The following is a 22465-nucleotide window of genomic DNA, read 5'->3' as shown; positions in this document are numbered from 1 at the left end:
CAAAGGCAGACTGTTCCAGACCTTGGGGGCTCGGACAGTAAAGAAATTCTTCCTTATGTCCAGCCTGAAACGGTCTTGCAGGAGTTTGCGACCGTTCGACCTCGTCATCCCTTGGGGCGCTCTGGTGAACAGATGTAAATTCACTGTAAAAGAATATCCTGCTCTTACCTAGAGCTGCCCTTTGCATGTGGCGCTGGGTTATCTCCTCTTTCAGATGGTCTGTGAAAAACACAAATACAAATGGTTAAAGAGGTTTCAAACTTTCATAGACTTACAAAGTCATTAGTTACCTCGCACTATTTGAAGTTGCCCATGCAGCTAGCCAAATTAAGGGTACTTCCTATGGAGTCCACAGGGGAGGAAATGGCTGTTGGAGCTCTCTCCCACTTGTCTAACGCAACTAAACAGGAGCAGACATGATTTGGCCCTATATATCCTAAATTTAACTTTATCCAGTACGAAAGAGTGGAAATTAAGCCGTCTCCTTTCAATAAAGTCAAGCACTTTCACAGGATAATGATCTCCTGCTGTTAGATACAAGAGAAGGCCAAGGAAGGCAGAAGACAGATAGAATTCCAAGTATTCATTCAAACAGACTTGTAGACGCTAGAGAAGGAAAGGAGCTATTAGGTCATCTAGTCCATCTCTTTGCCAGTACAGAATTGGTTCCCTGCAGAACCTTTTTTCATGTTTTGTCCAGCTCAATATTAATGTCCCATGTGATAGAGCTTCTGCAGCTTCCACTGCTTAACACATCTCAGGGTCAAGATGTCATTAATATAAACTCAGAATTCCCCATTACTTAATTACATTATCCCATTACTCCTAGTTATGCTCCCATGCCCTACACAATTTCCTTCACCCTTCTGTTCTTAAGTTCGCCCTTGATCCCGTGACACTGGTGTAGTTTGCCAACTATATCAAACCATAATTAGATTACCAGATGGATAATCATTGCTCATTGTTAAAAGCTGAACCAATAAAAGGAAAAAACACAACAACAAAAGCACAAAAACAAAAATATACAACTCCAACAAGTATGCCTGTTCTGAGAACAAGAAGGGATAATTTCTCTTCTTGGGATTCCAGATCAAATTGATTTCTAAACAGAGCGCCCACCCTGCTTGAACTGCCTCAGCACCCTGGCACCACCCCAGAGCGCCATGAGGTTATCAACTTCCTCCTGGGTCCAGTTGGGGGCCTGGGCAGTCAGCATGGGCATGCAGGGCCAGGGCTCGATGGAAAGGATGGTGAGGACATGATGTCCTGCACCAGCTCTCTGGGTCCCTGTGCAGCTGTCCCTATGATACCAGCCCTAGGTAGCTGCCAGCAGTGCCCAGCACAGGGGCACAGCCAGGGACTGGGAGCTACACCACAGAGACACTTCACCACAGGATCTACAAGGTCAGGAGACAGTGCTGAGTGAGCAGCAGCAGGGAGCAGGTGCTGGCCCTGCTGGGGGGACGTCTGTGTGGTGTGCCCCAAGGGAAAAAATGGATGCAGGCTTTTATAGCCTGCAGCTAGGGGCTGCCAGAGAGCCAACCCAGCCCTGGGGCAGAAGAGGCTCCCAGCCAGGAGCCCTGGGGCTGGCCTCAGGCTGGCTCCCTAGTGGCAGGGCAGACACAGCACTAAACTTAATGCCAGGTCACATCTACATGTGCATTAGTGCACATTAACTAACTGTGACTAAATTTGATACCTGCCTTTGCAGGTATCAAATGTAGTCATGATTAGCCACTTTTACTGTGCAGTAAGGGTGTGCATGTATAGACATGCACCCTTATTGCACAGTAAAGTAGGCTAAGGTGCATTAACATGTCTTGTATAGACATGCCCAAAGGGCACTTTTATGCGTGGTCAGGAGAGCAGGGTGGTGCTCCAAAAGTGCTCTAACAAAAGTGCTGCAGTGTCTTGTGCTGTAGCATCCTCATGCTTCAAAATGGTGGCAGGGGCACTTGAACTAAAGCTTGTTCAACAAGCTTTAGTTAAAGTACTCCCGCTGCATTTTTAAGCCTGGGGACACCAACACATGAGACATGGAGGCTGGCTGGTATGTGGTAATTACCATACTCCAGCAGTCTTGATTAATCATGGATGCTGGATTAATTGAGTCTGCTCCAACGTGCTGTGTACAGGCACCCAAAGTTCCTTTCAGCCAATAAAACCCCAGGTTTAAATAAGATGAATGAGCAACACTGTAACACTAGCTCCCTGAGTGACATAACAAAGATATTTTAAAAATAATTCATTTAGAAAGGAAGAATTCAGCTAGCAGTACTCTACTCCATCTATCCCAAACTGATTACAGGGATGAACACTTTCAGCATATATGATTGTACAAACTTTGATATTAGTTACTAAGATAAAAATAACACTTAGACTAGAAAAAAATTTCCTTAACACTATCAGTAGCAGATGTGTCCCACACCTGGACATGAAGCATGGCTAAGATCAGTCAGGTTTGGTGTAAACTTAATAATTTTGTTGGTATAACTATTTTACTGTGTCTTTTTTAAACCAAAATATTTATACCTGGAGTGTGAACACATTTACACTGCTTATACTGTTATAATGATGATTTAATCCAGGTCTACAGTACATTTTTTTCTGGAATACTTATTTCAGTCAGGGGCATGATGAAGTGTGATTTATGACCACATATCCATACTGGCAAAACCATACTTTCACTAATATAATTTATTCTGCTGAGGAGCAGATAGGGGAGGGGAAAATTGTGTGGGTGGCTGGAAAGTTCAGTTTTGCTGGTTTAAGCTGAGTCCATCCTAGGAGACTTTTACCAGCGTGGCATACTAACTATACTGGTCAAACCTTCCAAATGCAAACCTGGCTTTATATTGACATAGTTATTTCCCTTATGTATGGGAGTAGGTATATTATTTAAAAGAGTCCTCATTCTAATATAACTGCCCCCATTCTAGAAGGTTGTCCCACTTCAATTGGTATAGATAAAGTGGTACAACTTTTGAGTGTAAAGAAGTCTTCAGACAACAAGTAACAGCTGGAATAGATCATTCTTTTTTGTGCACCATAACTCCAAAAGTGAAGCCAATAGGGGAATAAGAGCCTACCTTTTAATATATAATGATAAAGGAAATGGTAAAGGAAATTTTGCCAAGAACTGCAGTACTGGCCCTTTATGCAAGTCTTTTTTGATTGGGTTTCTTCCTCAGTCACAAGAAAAGGGGTTGCATTCATCTGAGTCCAGGAGTCCAGATAGTACACAGATTTGCAAAACAGCAAGTTTAACTTCTCTCCAATTAGTAGTAAACTTTCTGAGGAAGATTCTAGCCTGGCCAAAGTCGTTGGTCCCAAGGGCACAAGGGGAACATGATGACACAGGCAAACACAGGTTAAAGTTGAGCACAGCCAATTTGGTTTGACAGACTGAAATATTTCAATTTGAGCTGCTTCCACCTGAAACTAGTTTCTGACAAAAATTGAGATTTTCTATAGAACGTTTTTGAAGAAGATACTCTTTTAGTTTTGTTTTCACTGACATTTTCTGTGGGGGAAACTAATTCTGACCAGCTCTACTTATAACTCCTTTCAGAGCACAGGTTACCCTGAGGCCAACTTGAAAGTTCATTAGTGGCAGAATTAGGGGACAATTGCAGCACTGTTGCCTGTATAGACCGTTTTATGTAAACAAGCAGAAGACTTCAGCCCTCAGTACTGCCAGTTCTATAATCTTCACAAATACAAATATTTATCTGAAGAAAAATGAAGACTCACATACTTGCACAAAAATGAGTCTCTTGATCCCAGTAGTGTAAAGCTGTGGACAAGGTAGCTCTTAAATGTGGTTTGCAAAAACTGAATTTAAGACTTGGCAATCAGCTCTCTCCATATGGCTAATTATGTTTCTGAAGTCTCACCAAACAAGCAGCTAATAATAGCTGTGCAGCTGATACCAAATCATTTTTTCCAGTGGAGTCATTCTTCATTTGGAGATAACAGTCCCAATAAAATGTTGAATGCTGCAACTCCACATGTTTTGGCAAAAAAGCAGTTTTGGGGAATTTAAGAATTCACTCAGCATGCAGTTAGCTGTCATTAGAGCTGTGATAAATCTGTTGGTTTTGGCTTGTGTTTCTGGACACATGTACCATCCTGAGGTATGGAAAAGATGAAATGGTAACAGAAACCTCTAGCCTTGTGACAAGAGACAAAAGGCATGGAGAAGACAAAATAGGAAGCCAAACAGGGAATCATAATGAGGAGCAAGGGAATGCATCTTATGCAAGAAAGCTGCTAATTAAACTTCATAATCAGTGTTTTAAATAGTATAACTCCTTTCAGATTACATATCATTAATAAGCAACTAGTATGAAACCAAATCATTCCAAGTTCTGCCTCAACATCCATTTCGAGCAGTTCCTGTCATTAAATACTTGCATAACTTGATAGCACTTCTCATTGATTAAAAAAGAATGGTTTCAGCTTGGATGTGTAGGAGTTTGAACACAATACCAAACATGTAAAATCTCTGCTGAACTGCAGAATTATGTATTCCTGCAGACTGAAGCTAGGTACAGACATTACACCTATCTAGCTTTAAGCAGGCAGAAAGTACTCGAAAGCTGTCACAGCTCTTAGGGCATTTATATACATCCCTTTTGCCCCATGATGTCCCGGATATCCACTGCTTCAGAGCAGACTTGACATGTGTAAAAATGCCCTTAGAGCGCTTAAAAAATGGCAGATCATCACTTCACAAGAGAAGGCTGAGGGGAGACCTGGTGACCGTCTATAACTTCACTAGGAGGGACCAGAAGGGTTTGGAAGAGACCTTGTTTCCCCTAGCGCCCCCGGCATAACAAGGAATAACGGCCACAAGTTGCGGGAGAGTAGGTTTAGATTAGACATCTGTAAGAACTACTTCACTGTCATGGCGGCTAGGATCTGGAACCAACTTCCAAGGGAGGTGGTGCTGGCTCCTACCCTGGGGGTCTCTAAGAGGAGGCTTGATGCCTACCTAGCTGGGATCATTTGAGCCCAGTTTTTCTCCCGCCCAGGCAGGGGGTCAGACTTGAAGATCTACAAGGTCCCTTCTGACTCGACTTCTATGATTCTATGATTCTGTGATCATGTTCTAAGTTAACCCTCGATGGATGAGGTATTAGATTAAAGCACTTTGCTAGAATGCTTTATTGAAGGTCTGTGCTAGATCCCATTGAGGATTAACATAAAGTGCGATCACTGCCAACCCAGGTGGTGTTGTGCAGGGCTGCTCCCTCACTTTTAGCAGAGCTCCTGTGTTCTGCCTAAGTGCTGGGCTGGTACCGCCCCCTTGGCGGTCAATGACCCGAGTCAGTGACAGCTTTGGATCCCAGCACAGCCCAGCCAGGGGGGCTAATGGGGAAGGAGTCCAGGGTCTCTTTCCCAGCAGCTGAATAGGCTGTGTCCGTAGGGCACAGAGGCTCCATTGCCCCACCCTCACTCCTTCAGCTGCAGCCAGGTGATGGGGGGTGAGAGGTGCAGGGCTGGGGATGGGAGCCCCGCTGGGCATTCGGGGTGGCTAGCTGTTTGGCTGCTCCTGCAGATGCACAGTTTAGGGCTGGGAGGAACCTTGTGAGATCATCGGGTCCAGTTCCCCTAGGAGATGTGTGTGTGCCCCCAGGCTGCTGGCCTCCCCCAGTGCAGGTAGGCTCCGAGCCTCCCACACCAAGGAGCACATGTGTATTCGGTTCTAACCTAGTGCTACAGTGCTATACTTAGAGCGCTTCTGCCTCAGGCTTCTTAGATTTCATAGATTTCTAGGGTTGGGAGGGACCTATTAGATCATCAAGTCTGACACCCTGTTCTGGGCAGAAAAGAGCGCCGAGGTCAAGTAACCACAGCCAGGTGCTTGTCTAATCTCCTTTTGAATGCCTCCAAGGTAGGGGAGAGCACCACCTCCCTTGGGAGCCCGTTCCAGACCTTGGCCACTCGAACTGTGAAGAAGTTCCTCCTAATATCCAATCTAAATCTGCTCTACTTCAGTTTATGTCTGTTGTTTCTAGTAACCCCAAGGGGTTCCCTGGTAGTTACTTCAAGACATTCTTGAATGTCTGTAATTAGCCTGAATGAAGAACAATTATGTGAAAGAAACATTTATAATAACTTCTATTTTTTTGTCTTCAGAACTTTTTTTTCAGGCCATTTCAGAAATCTGGAGCGAGCTGCTTTCCAAAATATCACATAAAAATTGTTTGACTTACTGTACAAACTGACTGATAAAGAAATGAATATACTGTGATTTTAGAAATACTGATGATAAAGATTACTTTCTGCTTCTTTTGAATCAATATCATAATATTTAAAGTTTGTCTTATGCCTAATAATCCATTTCAAATAAATACTGCATTGTGAAAATATGAAAAATAAAAATTTAAGTATGAAATGACTGAAAGTAGCAAAGTAAAACATTGCAAACAACTTTAACTTGGACCCTTCAAAAGTGGGTGTTTTTAAACAGGTGGTTGGAATTTTTTGTCAATCCGCTTCTAACTTTGGACTGCAGGACTGTGGCAGCAGTCAATAATTACACAAATCTCAAGTAATTTCTTCTTATCATTACACAAACACACTTCCAAATGTGGTGTTAGCCCACTAAGCTCTTTCATTCAGCAGACCATTAAATCTTCACACTGCTGTTTCACTCCCTCTAAACTACAGGGGTTTTTTTGGATTATATAAAATGTTTGGCTAAACTTTCTCCATCCCAGTCCCCGCTCTTTGTATATATCTTGAGAATCTCCTACCCTGTCTGGGCTCTATGGCAGGCAATAAACACAGGATTACAAGGAAGGATTTTTGTTTTTCTGTGCAGGGTTATGTGCTCCCAGGAGATGCAAAGAGAAGACATAACGCTAATTTTCATACACCCATGTGATACCCTGTCCGCTTCTAGTGGTCATTTTCATAGAAGAGGCAGACTGTACAGACTTGTAAGACTGGGTCCAATCACTAGAGAGGAACAAAACCCATGGTATGTAAGCAAGTGTTACCTGCCCACTTTGACTGGGGAAATTTGTTCTGAACTTAAATAGTCTATTACAGCAAAAGTCACATATATGACAGCTCTGGATACATAGCTGCTACTGAAAATTGGATCCTAAACTTCTAGATTTAACAAGCGTGACCCATTAGTAGGTTAGGATAGTATTAAGCACCCATAAGGTCCACCTTTGAGGAGAGTTATACTATGGAAGCACAGAGTTACAGCTGTATCTTCAATGAACTGTAAAAAAACATTCCTAACTACTCCTCACAGCCTCAGGGAAGGAGGTTTTACAGATGCAGAAATAGGAACATGAACTGAATTTCCCAAATCACATAGAGCCACATTTTCAAAATCACTCATGACTATATTAAGCTTCTGAATGAAGATTTCCAAAATATCTCAGATCTCATTTGGCAATTAACTCATGCTCAATAGACAAACATGCTCAGCTCTGCTGCCTCCCATTGTGAAACTTATGATTGAACTTTCAAAACATTTGATTCAAATGGTTGTGTTCTTTTGAAAAACAGGCCTCAGTTGAAAGGAGCTGTTACGAAAATATGGCCTAAAGTTAATAAATGTCAGACCCAGGGTGCAATAATAGGTTTTTGGATGAAAGAGGAAACCATATCATTCTTGTAAACAGAGAGTCCTTCGCTCCCAGAAGCAGAAGTGTACCTAGGAATGTTGGTGCCCTGGGCAGGGTGGTGGTGCTGAGTGCTGGCGAGAAGGAAGGTGATGGTGCTAAATACTTTCTTCCTTTCACAGAGGCCATTGCAGCTGCTGTGGAAGCATCGGCTGCTGCTGCAACCTCCCCAAGCAAGTTCAGGCTCCCTGGGGGCTGCTGTGGTGATGCCCCCTCTAAATCAGTACCTGGGGCTGGTGCCTCAGTCACCTATGTCTAGTTACACTACTGCCCAGAACAACCCTTTAGAGCTGTGGGCGAGTGGGCACAACTTAAAGTAGCCCCTAGAGGCTCTTCCTTAGTATTAACCAAGACCGGATGAAACATTTTGAAAGATATTTAAACAATGCCTTCCTTAGCATTTAAAATATGTTGGTTGAAAGCATTTATTTATTTTTTTTAATAATCTGACCTGATCTAATCTGGACAGGGCTTGAAGGAACACTTGGATTGTGGAGCAAATGGTGAATTCCACAGTAAATTCCCTGGCTGCAGAATCATGGAAACTTGAGGCCCCGAGCATAATTAAGCACATAGATTTTCAGGTGAATTAGTAACTGCTCAAGTTTCCCATTGCACTTATATTCTTTGGTGTCAAAAGTTTAAGCTATCTTTCTGGAAATGCAGGACATCCCATATTTTCAGGTTACTTCTTAGAAGTTCATGGCTGAGGTTACCTTACTAGCTATCTAAGCACAGGTTGTGATTGTGCCCCATCACACATTACCCTAAAGCCCTAAGTTTCTAGGTATGTGTATTCAAATCATAACATCTTTTCCTGTGTCGGAGGGTAACTTAGGCAACTGAAGAACATCTGGAAGTTGTTGCTCAGTTATTTATCACATTTATTTATCCACAATTATATATTAAGCTTGCCCATAATTGTAGTTGCAAAATAATGCCATATGGGTAAGGATTCATTACCCTATAACCTAATTCTATCTTAATACTGATATTGCAGGTTAGTCTTTAATACCCTGGCTGTTTCTAGGTATAACTGAATGCAGTTTACATCTAGACAGATTCTGAAGGTTAACATAAGGAGATGCAGTAAGGAAAATAAATTAAAAGGGGCATGTAACAGTTTACATGGTGCTTTTCATTTGTTCAAATGTCTGTGACTCAAAAAAGTCTCAAATAGAGAAAAAGGACACTGGCTCATAGGCACCTAATCATAGAAGAATAGGTTCAGAAGTGACCTCAAGAGGCCATCTAGCCTAACCTCCTGTTCTAGGCAAGATCATGTCTATCTAAACTATTTCAGGCAAGTGTTTGTCTCACCCAATAATTCTCAACCAGGGTGCTGCAGGCTCCTTTGCAGGATGTTGTGGAACCCAGCCTCCATGAGAGGAGGCAAATGCTAGCTCCTCCAAATGCTGGGCACCCCGTGCCTACCCTAGCAGCACTCACCATGGCATCTGCAACCAGCTCCAGGAGCATGGGAAAAGCAGGGGAATAAGCTGCACTGAACAGCTTAGATCCCACTCCATCTGCCCCCATGCTTCAAGTGACTCCAAGCTGACCAAGTGGTGATTTCAAGCAACTTCAAAATGACCAAGTAGTCAGCTGTAATTCAAGTGTGGCCCCCTGTAGCACATGCGGGGGCACACTTTTTCAGCCCAGCTCATTCCCCCACTCCTCCCATGCTGCTGGGAGGGGGCCATGGACAGTACTGGCTCTGGGCAGTGGGGGCTTTTTTCTACATGTTCTGGGGTGGGGTGGGGGGTTCTCAGAGTACAACTGGGAAAATTGGACTCCGCTTGGTGTATAATTAAAATTCCTGCAGCGTCTTGTGTATCAACATCCCCATGCTTCAAAGTGGTGGCAAGGGCGCTTTAACTAAAGCTTGTTGACACACTTTAGTTAAACCCCCACCACTGCCATTTGAAGTGCAGGGACGCTAATATACGAAATGTGGAGGCTGCTGGAGCATACTAATTAGCATGCTCCAGCAGACTCGATTAATTGAGTCTGCTCCAACAATGCTGTAGTTACTGTGTGTTGAAGCAGCCTCACCACATGCCTACAGGCACCTTGGCACTCAAGTCCCTGGAAGAGCAGCTACAGTGGCAGAGCCCTCACCCAGCCACCCCCTCAGGTAGAGATGGAGGCAGGGAGGGGACAGACAGTGGAAAGAGCAAGGGATAGCAGTGTTCTGCCCTCTCAGCTGTCACTTGGCACCAGACTCTGAAACAGCGGGCACTGTCACCCCGCTCTTTGTCCTGCAGGGACAGCTGTCTCCTTCAGAGGTCTAATGACTCACCCAGAAGCTCTCTAGTCAGCCCTGCCCCATGGAGCAGCTTCTGCCAGCAGTAAGCACTGTGTGCCCTCTACCCCCTACGTTATCAGGGGTCTCCTGCCTGCTGCTGTCCAACCTGCCAGCCTGTGCGATCCTTTTAAAGGTGGCGTAGGGTTGAGGACATAAGCACTGTAAAAATAAAATTTAGTTTTTAAATGGAGTGCCGCTAAATTGAAAAACGTTATGAAGAGGTGCTTGGAGTCTAAAAAGATTAAGAACCACTGGACTAATCTGTTCTTAAAAATGGTTGTGGGTGGTGATTTCACAGGCTCTCTAGACAATCAATTTTACTGCATAACCACCTTTCAAATCCAACCCAAATTTTCCTAGTTGTACTTTAAGACCATTACTTATCCTGTGCCCTTAAGCTACAGAGAATAGTCTATCACCATCTTTTTACAACCACAGTTCAGGATTTGAAGACCTGTCAAGTTCTTCCTAATTTGTCTCTTCTCTAGCCTAATATTCTTTTGCAGTCTTCTCCATATAATCTTCTTCAGACTAAATAATAGACAGGCAACTAGAAAACTGTTTCCTTTTTCTGAGCAAACTTCTGTGTTAACATATTGGTCTTGGTTTATATTGTGAAATAAATGTAACCAGATCTAAATATAAGGCAGACAGAAAAGCAAGATTTTGTTAAACTACTATGTTTGGGACCCTGCACAATTATTTTACCAGTGAATCAATTTGGAGTCTAGTCTGGTCTGCGGTCCTTTCTGGCCAGTGGCTACCCAGTAGAAAATAACCAAGTTCCAGACCTGCCCAAGTTTCTGCCTGGGAATTGTGTTCAGTTTGCTCAAATGAGACAAAATTGGCTGGAAGATAAGACGTTGATGGGTATGGCATAAGATCCTCTATGGAAGAAGCTTTCAAAAATGTTTTTTGAGGGTTTCATAGATTTCATAGACATTAGGGCTGGAAGGGACCTTGGGAGATCATCGAGACCAGCCCCCTGCCCAAAGGGCAGGAAGTCAGCTGGGGTCATAGGATCCCAGCAAGATAAGCATCCAATTTACTCTTGAACTGAAGGGTCTGGAACTGTAAAATGCTAAAAGGTTTCTAGGACATATCAGGTCTTTGGGAGGCTCTAGCTGCCAGGTTAGAATGAGGGTAATACATTTTTCCTCCTTCTGTACGTTTCTCATTTATTGAATATACACCAAGCTCTCAGGAAAGCCCTTTTTGACAGTTCTTACCATACTGCTGTCACAGTAAAATCTGAACTAGAATCTATGCAGAAAATATAGACCACATATTTATTCAATTTTGCATTTGACAAATCTTTCCTTATTTTTCAAGCAACATGGCGATTTAAAGACAATTTAAGTATGCATGTGAATATCATCAGCTCTGAAATTTCCATGCAGCCTTAACTATAACACTGTAAGGATGGCTCCATAATACAATAGCTTATTGTTGTAGCTTAGTCTACTCTTGTAATATCAAGAAACAGCTGTGCTGACATCACTAATCCTATTTGATTTAAGAACTAATTAAAGCTGAAAACACCATGTATTGTATTTTACTATTGTGAAGATTGTGTGAATGCTGGCCAGGTTAGTAAATATTCCTTAATATTCTCTACAAGGGCTTTTCTGGGTTCATGATAGGGAATGATTCAGCTCTGACAAACAGACTGGGGAATTTAATAGGTTTTCTCCCATCTTCAAAGTCTATGAACTTGAATCCCCAATCTTGAAATCACATGGCAGTAATTAATTTAAAACTGGCATAACAGAGTGGAGAATCAGGAACTATAGTTTTTATTTTTAACACAGTGGGCATGTCGACACTTGCAATTAAGGGGCATGAATAATTTATTGCTCCTAGGCACACTGTTTTCATATGTGCCTGGGACTGCAGCACGTTGAACTGGGTCAGACCAGACCTAGTTGGAATGGGACCCAGGGGGTCATCCTGCCAGCCTGGGGCTGCTCCCCCAGCTCAATGTGTTGCAGAGAGGCTGTCTGGGGCATTAGGGTGCTTCAGCATGGGGCTAGCCGGCAGGCAGCCTCTGCACTGAAGCACCCTCATCCCCAGCCAGCTGGGGCAGCATCTACATGTGTGCTGCCATGGAGTTTTTTACTGCACAGCAGGATAGTACTTGTATTTACTATCAAGTACTAGTATTTACAAGTACTATCCTGCTGTGGAGTAAATTAGTTTACTCCAGCCTAATAGGGGAACATGCGTAGATGTACAACATTTACCACACAGCTAATTAGTCTCTTGTGCAGTAAATGCTTCACGCAGACTTGCCTAGTATTAAGGCAAAAATTATTCAAATAAGTCATCTAATACTCAGTAAACACCAACACGTAAAACTGAAAATGCAGCTCATTGAAAATGCAGAACCAGTCAGGATAAGATTCTTTACTGTTCCTCCTATTGTTTTAGCTCTTAGCCATCAGTTATCATATTTTCTCTAGAATAGCAGAATTGTGTAAACTGTACTAGGCCCTAAGGTGCTTAATGGCATTATGGTATAGCATTAAAAAAATAATTGTTCAGCACATGGTGGCCAAATTTACAGGTGACAAAATTATTTAAAGTGGTAAAGATAAAGGTGGACTGTGAGGAACTACAGCGGGATCTGGCATGATTGAGTGAATGGGCAACTAAATAGCAGATGTAATTCAGTGTAGATAAGTGTAAAGAGATGTACCCAGGCAAAAATAACCCAAACTATACCTACACTATGATGGGCTCTATATTAGTTCTTATCACACAGGAAAGAGATCTAGGAGTCATTAGGGGCATCTACATGTGCTGTTACTTCACTGCAAGGTTTTTGTGCATTAAAAAAGGTAAAGTAAACTGCCCCCAGAAAGGGTCTACATGTGCACTGTCTTGGGAGAAAAATCTGCTCCCAACCAGAGCAGTTGAGACTAGGGATGTTGCAGCACCCCCTTGCCCTGCTCTGGCCCATTGTAGCAGCCAGGGGGAGCTGGCACAGGACACGAGGTTGGGGGGAGAGCTGTCCCAGCAGCTGGGACTGCTGTGTCCCAGTCACATAGGGATCAGACCCAACACCCATGTAGCCAGGAGAGGTGGGGATGCAGCCTGGTGGGGATATCTCTTCCCAACACATGGGGATTGGGTCTGAAACCCCACGTGGCAGAGATACAGCTGCTCCTGCAGACAGGACAGCTCCCAGCCACATGGTGTTTAGCCAGGCAGCAGTGGACCCCCTCCTGTCTGGGCTGACCGGGAGCAAATTGCTCCCAGATAGCATCTACATGTACTCTACATTGCAGTAGATTAGCTTAAAGCATCTCTTAGACATACCCATGCTCCTTTATAGATCTATGGTGCACCCACACCTTGAATATTGTGCCCAGTTCTGGTCCCCAGGCATCAAAAAGGAAATAGAGGAACTAGAGATGGTCCCGAGAAGGGCAACAGTGGTATGGAAGGGCTTCCATATGAAGAGAGTCTAAAAAGACTACTTAGTTTAGAAAAGAGATGCTTGAGGAGGGACATGATCAGAGTTTACAAAATACTAAATGGTGTAAAGAAAGTAAATAGGGATTTATTATTCACTCTCTTACAATACAATAAATACAGGTCATAAAATGAAACTAGTGGGTATTAAGTTTAAAACTAACAAAAGGGAGTTATTTTTCACACAGAGGTGCATCAACAGTCAGATTTAACTGATTTGAATCAACCAGTTTATGCAATGTCTGTCCCAGACCCCTTGCTGGTTTAAGATAAACCAGACTCTCCCAGCATCCCAGCATGCTCTCTCAGCTGGGCAGGGCTCTCTGCTCCACAGCAGGGCTGGCGCCTCCCCTTTGCTCCCTGGCTGCAGCTCTGCAGAGACTGTAGACTGCTTCCCCCATCTCCCACTCAACACTCCGTGCTAAGCAGGAATTCCCCCCTCCCCTCTGTCTTGCTGAGAGGTGTCTGTGTATTAGCTAGAAGACCACATGCTGGCTAGAGTCCACGCTGAGTCAACAGGTAGAATCAATAGGCAGAATCAACAGGTAGCTGGTAGGGCTGTGTGAAGCTTTGGTTGCTGATTTGATTTGGTGGAGATTTGGTGGCTGAATCTCTGAATCCTAACCGAATCAGGAGATGGTTTAATCCCTCCAACTCGAATTGGAACCCTCTGAATCAATTCGGAGAGATTTGACGATTCGGACATAGACACAAATGTTTTTTTCTACATACTTCAATGTACCATGTGGCTCATGAATGCTGAGATGCTGGGGTGGATGGAGCGTCCCATGGGAGCATGGGGGGGGCAGCACATTCGGCTGCGGACTTGGAAGTGGACCAGAAGCACTTCTGGTCCACTCCCAGGTCTGCCAGGGAGTGCATGGGGGACCCCCCCACTCCCTGCCTTGGCAACTGGTGCTGCCTGGGTCTGGGGGGGCACTTGGGGTCCTCCTGCAGCTGATTGCAGCTGCACTTCGGTCCACTTTCAGGTTTGCTGCTGAGCACGCAGGGGGTCCCACTGTACTCCTGTGGGATGCTCCATCTACCCCACCATCGCAGCACTCATAAGCCAAGCCAGGTACCTCGAGGTATGTAGAAAAAACATTTAAAGCTGTGTCTATGGCTCAATTGCTGATTCTCTGAATCAGCATCGAATCTTCAGATTTAGATTTGGCCGAATTGAATTGGGACAGTGATCTGAATCAATGAATTGAATCACTGTCTCTGATTCGGGCCAAATTTGAATCGAACATGGCCCATTTTGCACACCCCTAGTAGCTGGTAATGTCTCTCTGTTGTTTTCTTAATGGGGTGATAAACATTGTTATTAATTCCCTGCTGGGCTAATCAGAGCGTTCTCCAGGGGCCTGGCCATCCCCCTCCCCCCAGATCAGTACTGTAGAAGGGAAGGGAGGGCTGCTACTCTAGCATCCACTGACTTCTAACCTGAGCCACTGCAGGCGTGTGCCTGCATGTCTGGAATCTCTGTGTAGTTACAAAGTGATTTAGCCTAGCCAGGTTAGACTAACCTGCAAAGATTGAATCAATTCAGGGTCAGGCTTTTTGAATGTCTGTCCTTGTCCTAAATGCTGGAGGCTGCAAGTGAGAGAGGAACAATGGAAAAAAACCCCAGATCATACCCAGATCATTCTCCCTTTCAGCATCTACTCTCTGCCACTGTGTTACACAGTATACTGAGCAGGATGGACCCAAGAGTAATTAGAGTAGAACCTACTTGGAAGATTTTAAAGAATGCTGGCCTTATTTAGTAAGCTTTTTAATATTAAGCCAGGCAATAGAATAAGATCTGGGTTCAACTAAGAATCTTTACTCTTCAGCCTTGAACCATGGTTCTTGCTGCACAGCCTATTTGCAGATGAACCAAGAAAAGCACTCTTTTAAAACTTAATTTGAAATCTATGTGAGAAGTCCTTTTCCCTTACAGGGTGCCAACCTATCAGAGGCTTTTAAAGACTTTAGAATTTAAAGGAATTATTTTTTAACATTTTCCAATGTTAATAAGATGGTTATTTCTTTAGACTAATAGACATTTTACAGATTTTAATAATTTGCTCAATGTACCTTACCTGTACTGTTCAGCATTTTATATCTTATCTGTATTTCATTAGTAAATGTGGTATTAAAATGTATCTACATTTATGTTTGTATTCCATTTTAGTGGGACTGGCTCTTCTACAATGCACCAAAGATTTCACATCTTCTGCTTTTTATTCTATAGCTAGCTTATGAATGGAAAAACTTCCCATTTGTAAGAGGTGCTGATCCAAGTTCTAAATTACCAATTTATAGCTGGAGAAAACCTTAATCTGCATTAGTGCAAATCAAAAGTAAAATTTGTTCACTGTTGCTTCTTCTGAACATATTTTTCCCTGAAAATATTTTTGTTTCTAAAGAATAGATCCTCATTTGTATTAATGAGGAAATAACAATGATCTGAAATGCATCAAGTCTGAAAAAATACTGACCTACTCAGATTAGAATGGATCACTGATGTTCCTCTTTCTAAGATATAGAATATTTCTCAGCTGGTTAAATACATTAATCTGTAACATAATTTTTTATTGAATAATTTATATGATGAACACTTTATTCATATTTTAAGGAGGCCCATAGCTTGTGCACTGACTATAAAACAAAGCTTTAAAAATATATTTTTAAAGATTTTCATTGTAAGCTATTCTGAAACCATAACCACATTCAGCATCAACATAATAGAACTTGCACTGGCAAAAGCAGAACCATTTTTAGACTTGTTTTATGCTGCTGTTAAGGTCTTCTACACCATGCCAGATTTTTGCTGCATCTAGCTTCTACTAGAAGGAGCAAAATTGGGAGGACAGCTATCAGAAATATATTAGGAATCCTAGATCCTCTGTCTAGCCCTAAATTGAACTAAAAATACCAGATCATATGACAACAAGGGATTGATGAGGTACATTGTACCCAGATAACTCCCTTTACCTGCTTTGATACCTACAAACCCATCCACCTTGCACTGAGGGTTGCATGAGAAGAGAAGAGGAAACTACATCAGCTTTGCTATCTTTGTTACTTGTTGGGGATTGCCAACACACTGGAGAGACAACACATGTATTCATGGCCAGCCTATTTTAGTTTGTACTACCTCAGTGCTCTGAGATGTTTGTTAATTAAAAGAAACATAACCTAGCGTTGAAGGTCTCTACCACTTTGAGAAAAGTAGAATACTTTACACACAGTTTATTGTTGTTTGTTTTTCCTGCTTGTTTCATTTACTATACATTTTCTCTACCTTGATATTTATCAAGTACTGCAGTATATTTTAATATCATAATTACTGATTGCAGAGAAGTAATATGAATAATAAGATGATCAAACGTAGCCTCAAAATTATAATGCAGTACTACCATGCAATTATTGCACTTGGAGTAGAAGTCTATTTCCCTTTCCCTAAATGGCAACTTAAGTGGGATATTTAGTACATAAAACCAGATTGGAATTCTGTTTACTCTGCAATGTGAGCATGTAGGTGTGCATTAGGGTGGTGTGAAACAGCATAGTTTTGTTTCGACATCCGTTTCAAAGGGACAGTGTTTTGTTTCACCATTTCATTTCATTTGGAAGCACCGTCCTGTTTTGCTTCATTGAAACTGTTTCACTGTTTCAACGCATTTTGACGATTTGCCCATAGGCTATAATGGGGAATCCTGAAAGTGCCTAAAACTTTGTCATTTCTTGTGTGATTTGGATGAAAATTGCAGAGATGATAGCCCCTTCTGATGGCATGAAGCCTGCCAAGTCTCAAGGAGATTGGTGCAAAGGTTTCTGGGAAACTGCACCTCACACTCTTCAAAACACAACTCCTGACACTTGCCAGCAGTGGCAGCCTCCTCTCATCCTGTGTGCTGATCCAGGAGCCCACATCTCCAGTAGCTGCAGAGCTGCAGGGCTGTGCTGGACTCCTCCTGGGGGTGTGGGCCCCTGGATCTGTGCTGGATGACAGGAGGCTGCCGCCTGGGACAAGCACTGGGCGCAGCCTGTGCCCAGTGCTGGGGAAGACTGATGCTGCCACTAGATGAGAAAAGGGTGCGAGTCCCTGGATCTCTGCGCTGGATAAGAAAAGGCTGCCTCTGCCATCCGGGACCAGCGCTGGGTATGGGCAACACCGGCAGTTTCCTCTCATCCGGTGTGCAGATCTGGGGGCTCGCACCTCCAGGAGGAGTCTGGCAGGTGGGACCCCCCCCGACCTATCTCCCTGAAATTTGGCAGGCTTTGTGGCCTCATCAGGGGCCACCACCCCTGCAGTTTTCAGCCTGCTGTGCTGTAACACACACAGGGTCATTTATGTCACAAGTTTTGCCTGTCAGCAGCTTAAGGTGCAGTTCTCTCCAAACCCCTGCACCTATCACCTTGAAACCTGACAGGCTTCATGGACTCACCAGGAGTTACCATCTCTGCAGCTTTCACCCCCCCTGGTGTAACACATACATGTGACATGAGTTTTGCTTTCAAGAATTTGGGGTGCAGTTCCCCCTGAGCCCTTGCACCGATCATCTTGAAGCTTAGCAGGCTTAATCCTCTCAGCAGAGGCTACCATCCCTGAAAGTTTCATCCAAATCAGACAAAAAACAACAAAGTTATAGATATTTCATTGATTCCCCATTATACCCTATGGCCACATCTCCGTGGCGGCTCCGAAGCTTTGGAGCTGCTTCGGCCAGATTGAAGTGGGAACCTGGTCTTGAGCTCTGGATTGGATTGCTGACATCTGAAGCGGCTGGATCCGAAGCTGGATTGAATAGCTGCCTACTTGCATAGGCCTATCAGTTATATATCCATGGTGTAAAGTCAGAACAAAAAATATCCAGGCAGGTGCCATTTAGATGCACACATGGAAACCGACTTCCAACCTTGAGCTACTTTCCAGTCTACTTTACTTGGAGTTTGAGTCAGAGTATCAGATGAGACTGTAACTCATTAATTAAAAACAAGAGTATTCATTGATTTCTCTGATTCCTTGATTCACTCTACACTGACAAGTGGAAATGGACAAAATCTTTATTTACATGACCCTTGCCTTGAATTGTCAAGGAAAAAGATTATATCTATGTAACTGCATTTTGCTAGAAGCCAGCTGGTTACAATAACAAAATAGCAAGTCTTTCACCCCAAGATTGAGTTTATTCTAAGTTTCTAATAACCAGAGGCAACTACCATTTGATAACTACCTAATGAACTGATATATTACACCTATTCTGGACTATACTGCTTTCATAAGAAAAAATAATTAAAAATGTGACCGGCTTAGATAATTTTGATATTGTGCATGATGGGACCTGGAAGAGGTTTCTTTTAACTTCAGTCTCAAAAGTTATTGTTGACTATGGCACTGTTTGGAACAGAACTTATACAGTGGGTTCATGGTGAATGATAAGTGATACTACTAGGGATAAATAGGTAAAGATGAGATCAAATAAAAATGAAAAGAGCAGTAAAAACCTGAAAAACAGAGTTAATGCACAGTGAATTACATTTCTAATGAGCAACAAGCTCCAGCTAGCGACAAGGTGATTATAAGCAAAACTGCAGAAACTCAGCTGTTTTCCTTTGTTTTTAATACTATCTTTTCAAATATCAAGATGTAACATTTTAGAGATCAACTTAAAACTGCAATCACAATGGCATGGCATTTAGAGATTTAGCCAAAACAAATACACATCTGAATTATAATCTTTTTCAGCATTACATAGCAAAATATTGTGCCAAGGAATTAATGAGAAAGAATTTGAAGCCTGTCTGCTGTTCTGAATAGTTTCAACTTTAACTGGCTACTGCTATTTTTGGTGGACACATAAACATGCCTGGTTTGTTACAAAAATGACTTTGAAACTGACCTAGAGATTGGAAACAGACTGGGGCTTTCAGGCACTGAGCCATGTTGAATAATGTCCCAGCTGGGAAATTACATCTGGGGGACTATTTGTCCTCATGGCCTGTTGTTCTCTATTGTTTTTCTCACAGATGATAGCAGATTTTGAAGGGCTAATCTAACTATTATGTTAGTCAAAAGTGATAGTCTGGGAGAGATTACATACCTCAGATTGTGCATGGTCAGATGTGCTAATATTACCCACTCATCTGACACCTGTGTTCTGTCCTGAGACCGATGTTGAGTCCCTGCCAAGCAGTAGCAGATGTCTGGGGCCTTCTACGCTCTTGACAACAGAGGAGAAATCAATGGAGTCTTGGAGCATGCCAAGGGTAATTTACTTTATCTACACTTATACACCAGTTCTGGAACAGAAATGGTCAAACAGGAGGCAAACAATCTTCCAGTCTTCCGGGAATCTTAGTTCTGCGCTAATGCTGAGTTCCCAGAGAACAGTTCCATATCAAGAGAAGAATAATCAAAGACCAATGTAGAAAGTAAATTCTCCCACTGGTCACATAGGACTTTCTCCATGGACCACTATCTACACACAGAAACTTGCATAGCACCCAACAACAACATAGTATGTTTTCCTGTAGCTGAACATTTGCTTGCATGCTAAGAAAAAAGAACTTGGAAGACTACCAGGTTGACACCTGCCATAACATTACTGAAATGCCAACTCAGCTAATTCTTGGGTATTAGGATGTGTCTGGAACATACTGATCTTATCATTCAGGAACTGCTGTCTTCCATCTTACTCTACTGGAATTTCTTTCCTATGCCTTTCTTATAGATGGTTAATAATAGAGAGAGATAGAGATATACGATATAGAAAGTTCAATGTTTCAATGACCCATCACTTACATCACTTTAAAATGATATAGGTTTTAGTCCCCAGCCCACAAAAGAACAGTTTCCCCCCTCCTTGTGTCCACACTCTCCCTGATTATTAAATTTATTTATATTACTACTGGAAGTTTGCTAACTAGAACTATTTTACATCACTGTACTCAATAGCATGATTTTCTAAACAAATTTAAGATAAGGTTAACTTCTGTCTTGTCTGCACAGTATAACCACATTGTTGTTTGTTATATTATTATCTGTGTTACAGTAGAACTTGGAGCAGGGATGGGCAAAATGCGGCCCGGGGGCTGGATGCGGCCTGCCAGGCCATTGTATCCAGCCCACAGAGCCCTCAAAAGATTTTAGAAAATTAATATTAATGTGGCCTGGGCTGCCTGTCATGTGGCCCTTGATGACTTGCTGAAACTCAGTAAGCGGCCCTCTGCCCAAAATAATTGCCTAACTCTGACTTGAAGAGTCCTCCATCCAGATCATTATGTTAAGCATTGTACAAATACAAATGAAGAGAAAATTGTTGCTTACAGGATCCACAATTGTCTTCTATGGGCTTGGCAACAGCCTTTCTTGCTCAGGTAATTGCTACCAGAATAAGCTATTGTAATGCAAAGGTGGAGCATGTTTCCAGGGGTTCAGCAGCAACCTCAGTAAGGTGAGCAGAAAGCAGTGACTCTGGGATAAGCATCTCAGGTGTGGGACTGCCTCGAAGAGGCTTTTCTCTGTATTAGTGACTTGGGGTGGCTGATTGCTGCTCAAGTGCTTGCCTGGTGCCTGGTGTGTGTTTGTAGTTTTTTTCCCTCTTGTGGTCCATCCATCCTTCCTTCCTTTCTTCTTTCCCTCTCTCCCCTTTTTGTTCTTTTCTTTTCTTCCCCCTTCTGAAGTGGCTGAGTGACAGGGCTTGCTTTGGATGGGACTAGTTTAGGTAATTGTGGAGTAGAACTAGGATACGCAGCCTTATAAAAAGGCAGCCCCTAGTGAACTATGGGAGCAGGGAACAGAGAGCAGCAAAAAGAGAAGGAGTTTGCCTAGGGAGGTCTCCATAGAACATATCCAGGGAGCAGGAGATTGTGTATATCTGTGTGGGTGGGAGCATTGGTAAGCACCCTGGTGCTTCATAGTAGCTAGGGTCAGGAGGGACCTGAACAGATCATCTAGCCTGACCCCCTGCCATAGGCAGGAATGAATGCTGGGTTCACAAGACCCCAGACAGGTGAACAACTAACCTCTTTTTGAATTTGCCCAAGGTAGGGACGAGGACCACTTCCCTGGGAAGCTGGTTCCAGATTTTGGCCACCCTAATTGTAAAATATTGCCTTCTAATCTCTATTCTCCATCAGCTTATTACCATTGTTCCTTGTCACTCCCCATGGTGTTGGGGAGAATAGGGCTTTTTCTATTTGCTGATGATCTCCCCTGATGAGTCTGTAGGCAGCCACCAGGTTCCCCCTCAGCTTCCTCTTGCTGAGGCTGAACAGGTTCAGGTCCCTCAGTCTCTCCCCATAAGGCCTGTCCTGCTGCCCTCTCACCAAGTGGGTGGCCCTCCTCTGGACCCTCTCCAGGCTGGCCACATCCTTTTTAAGGTGTGGAGCCCAGTACTGGATACAGTACTCCAGCTGCAGCCTGATCAATGTTGCATAGAGGGGGACCGGCTTGAGATGCATCTTTGGATGCATGACAAGGTCTGGCTGGCCTTGCTGGCTGCGGTCTGGCATTGGTGGCTCATATTCATCAGTCACATGGGATGCTCATGCCCACCACGGGACAGGGAGGTGTGGGTAAGGGAGATCCCCTGCCCTCCATTAATGCTGACTTCGTGAAGGAACATCTTGAGAAGCTGGATACCTACAAGTGAGCCAGCTCTGACAATCTACACCCCAGGGTACTCAAGGAGCTGGTGAGCATCATAGCCCAGCCCCTGGCACGCATCTTTGAAAACTCCTGGTGCTCTGGTATAGTGCCCGAAGACTGGAAGAAGGCCAGTGTGGTACCTGTCTTCAAGAAAGGGAAGAAAGTGGATCCGGCTAACTATAGGCCCATCAGCCTGACTTCTATCCTGGGGAAGATCTTAGAAAAGTTTATTAAAGAGGCCATCCTTAATGGAGTGGCTGACACCAACATCCTGAGGGATAGCCATCATGGGTTTGTTGCAGGTAGGTCTTGCTTGACCAATCTCATTTCCTTCCATGACCAGGTGAACAATCACCAGGACAAGGGAGAAGATATTGATGTTAT

The 22465-nt window shown here is 43.3% G+C and overlaps 1 protein-coding gene across 3 annotated transcripts in view; it reads right to left on the bottom strand.

The window, feature by feature from the left end:
• Positions 1-22465, bottom strand: part of KIF6 (kinesin family member 6) — a 415530-nt gene that overhangs the window by 53962 nt on the left and 339103 nt on the right. For all 3 annotated transcript variants that reach the window (XM_019549619.1, XM_019549618.1, XM_019549620.1), the window contains one exon: positions 169-219. In XM_019549619.1, the coding sequence (XP_019405164.1) occupies positions 169-219 (51 nt within the window). The remainder of the gene's footprint in view (positions 1-168; positions 220-22465) is intronic.

The sequence above is a fragment of the Crocodylus porosus genome, unplaced genomic scaffold (genome assembly GCF_001723895.1).
Source record: "Crocodylus porosus isolate Cpor-Errol unplaced genomic scaffold, CroPor_comp1, whole genome shotgun sequence".
Taxonomy (NCBI): domain Eukaryota; kingdom Metazoa; phylum Chordata; order Crocodylia; family Crocodylidae; genus Crocodylus; species Crocodylus porosus.
Note: the sequence above shows the minus strand (reverse complement) of the source record. Positions and strands in the feature narration are given on the sequence as shown.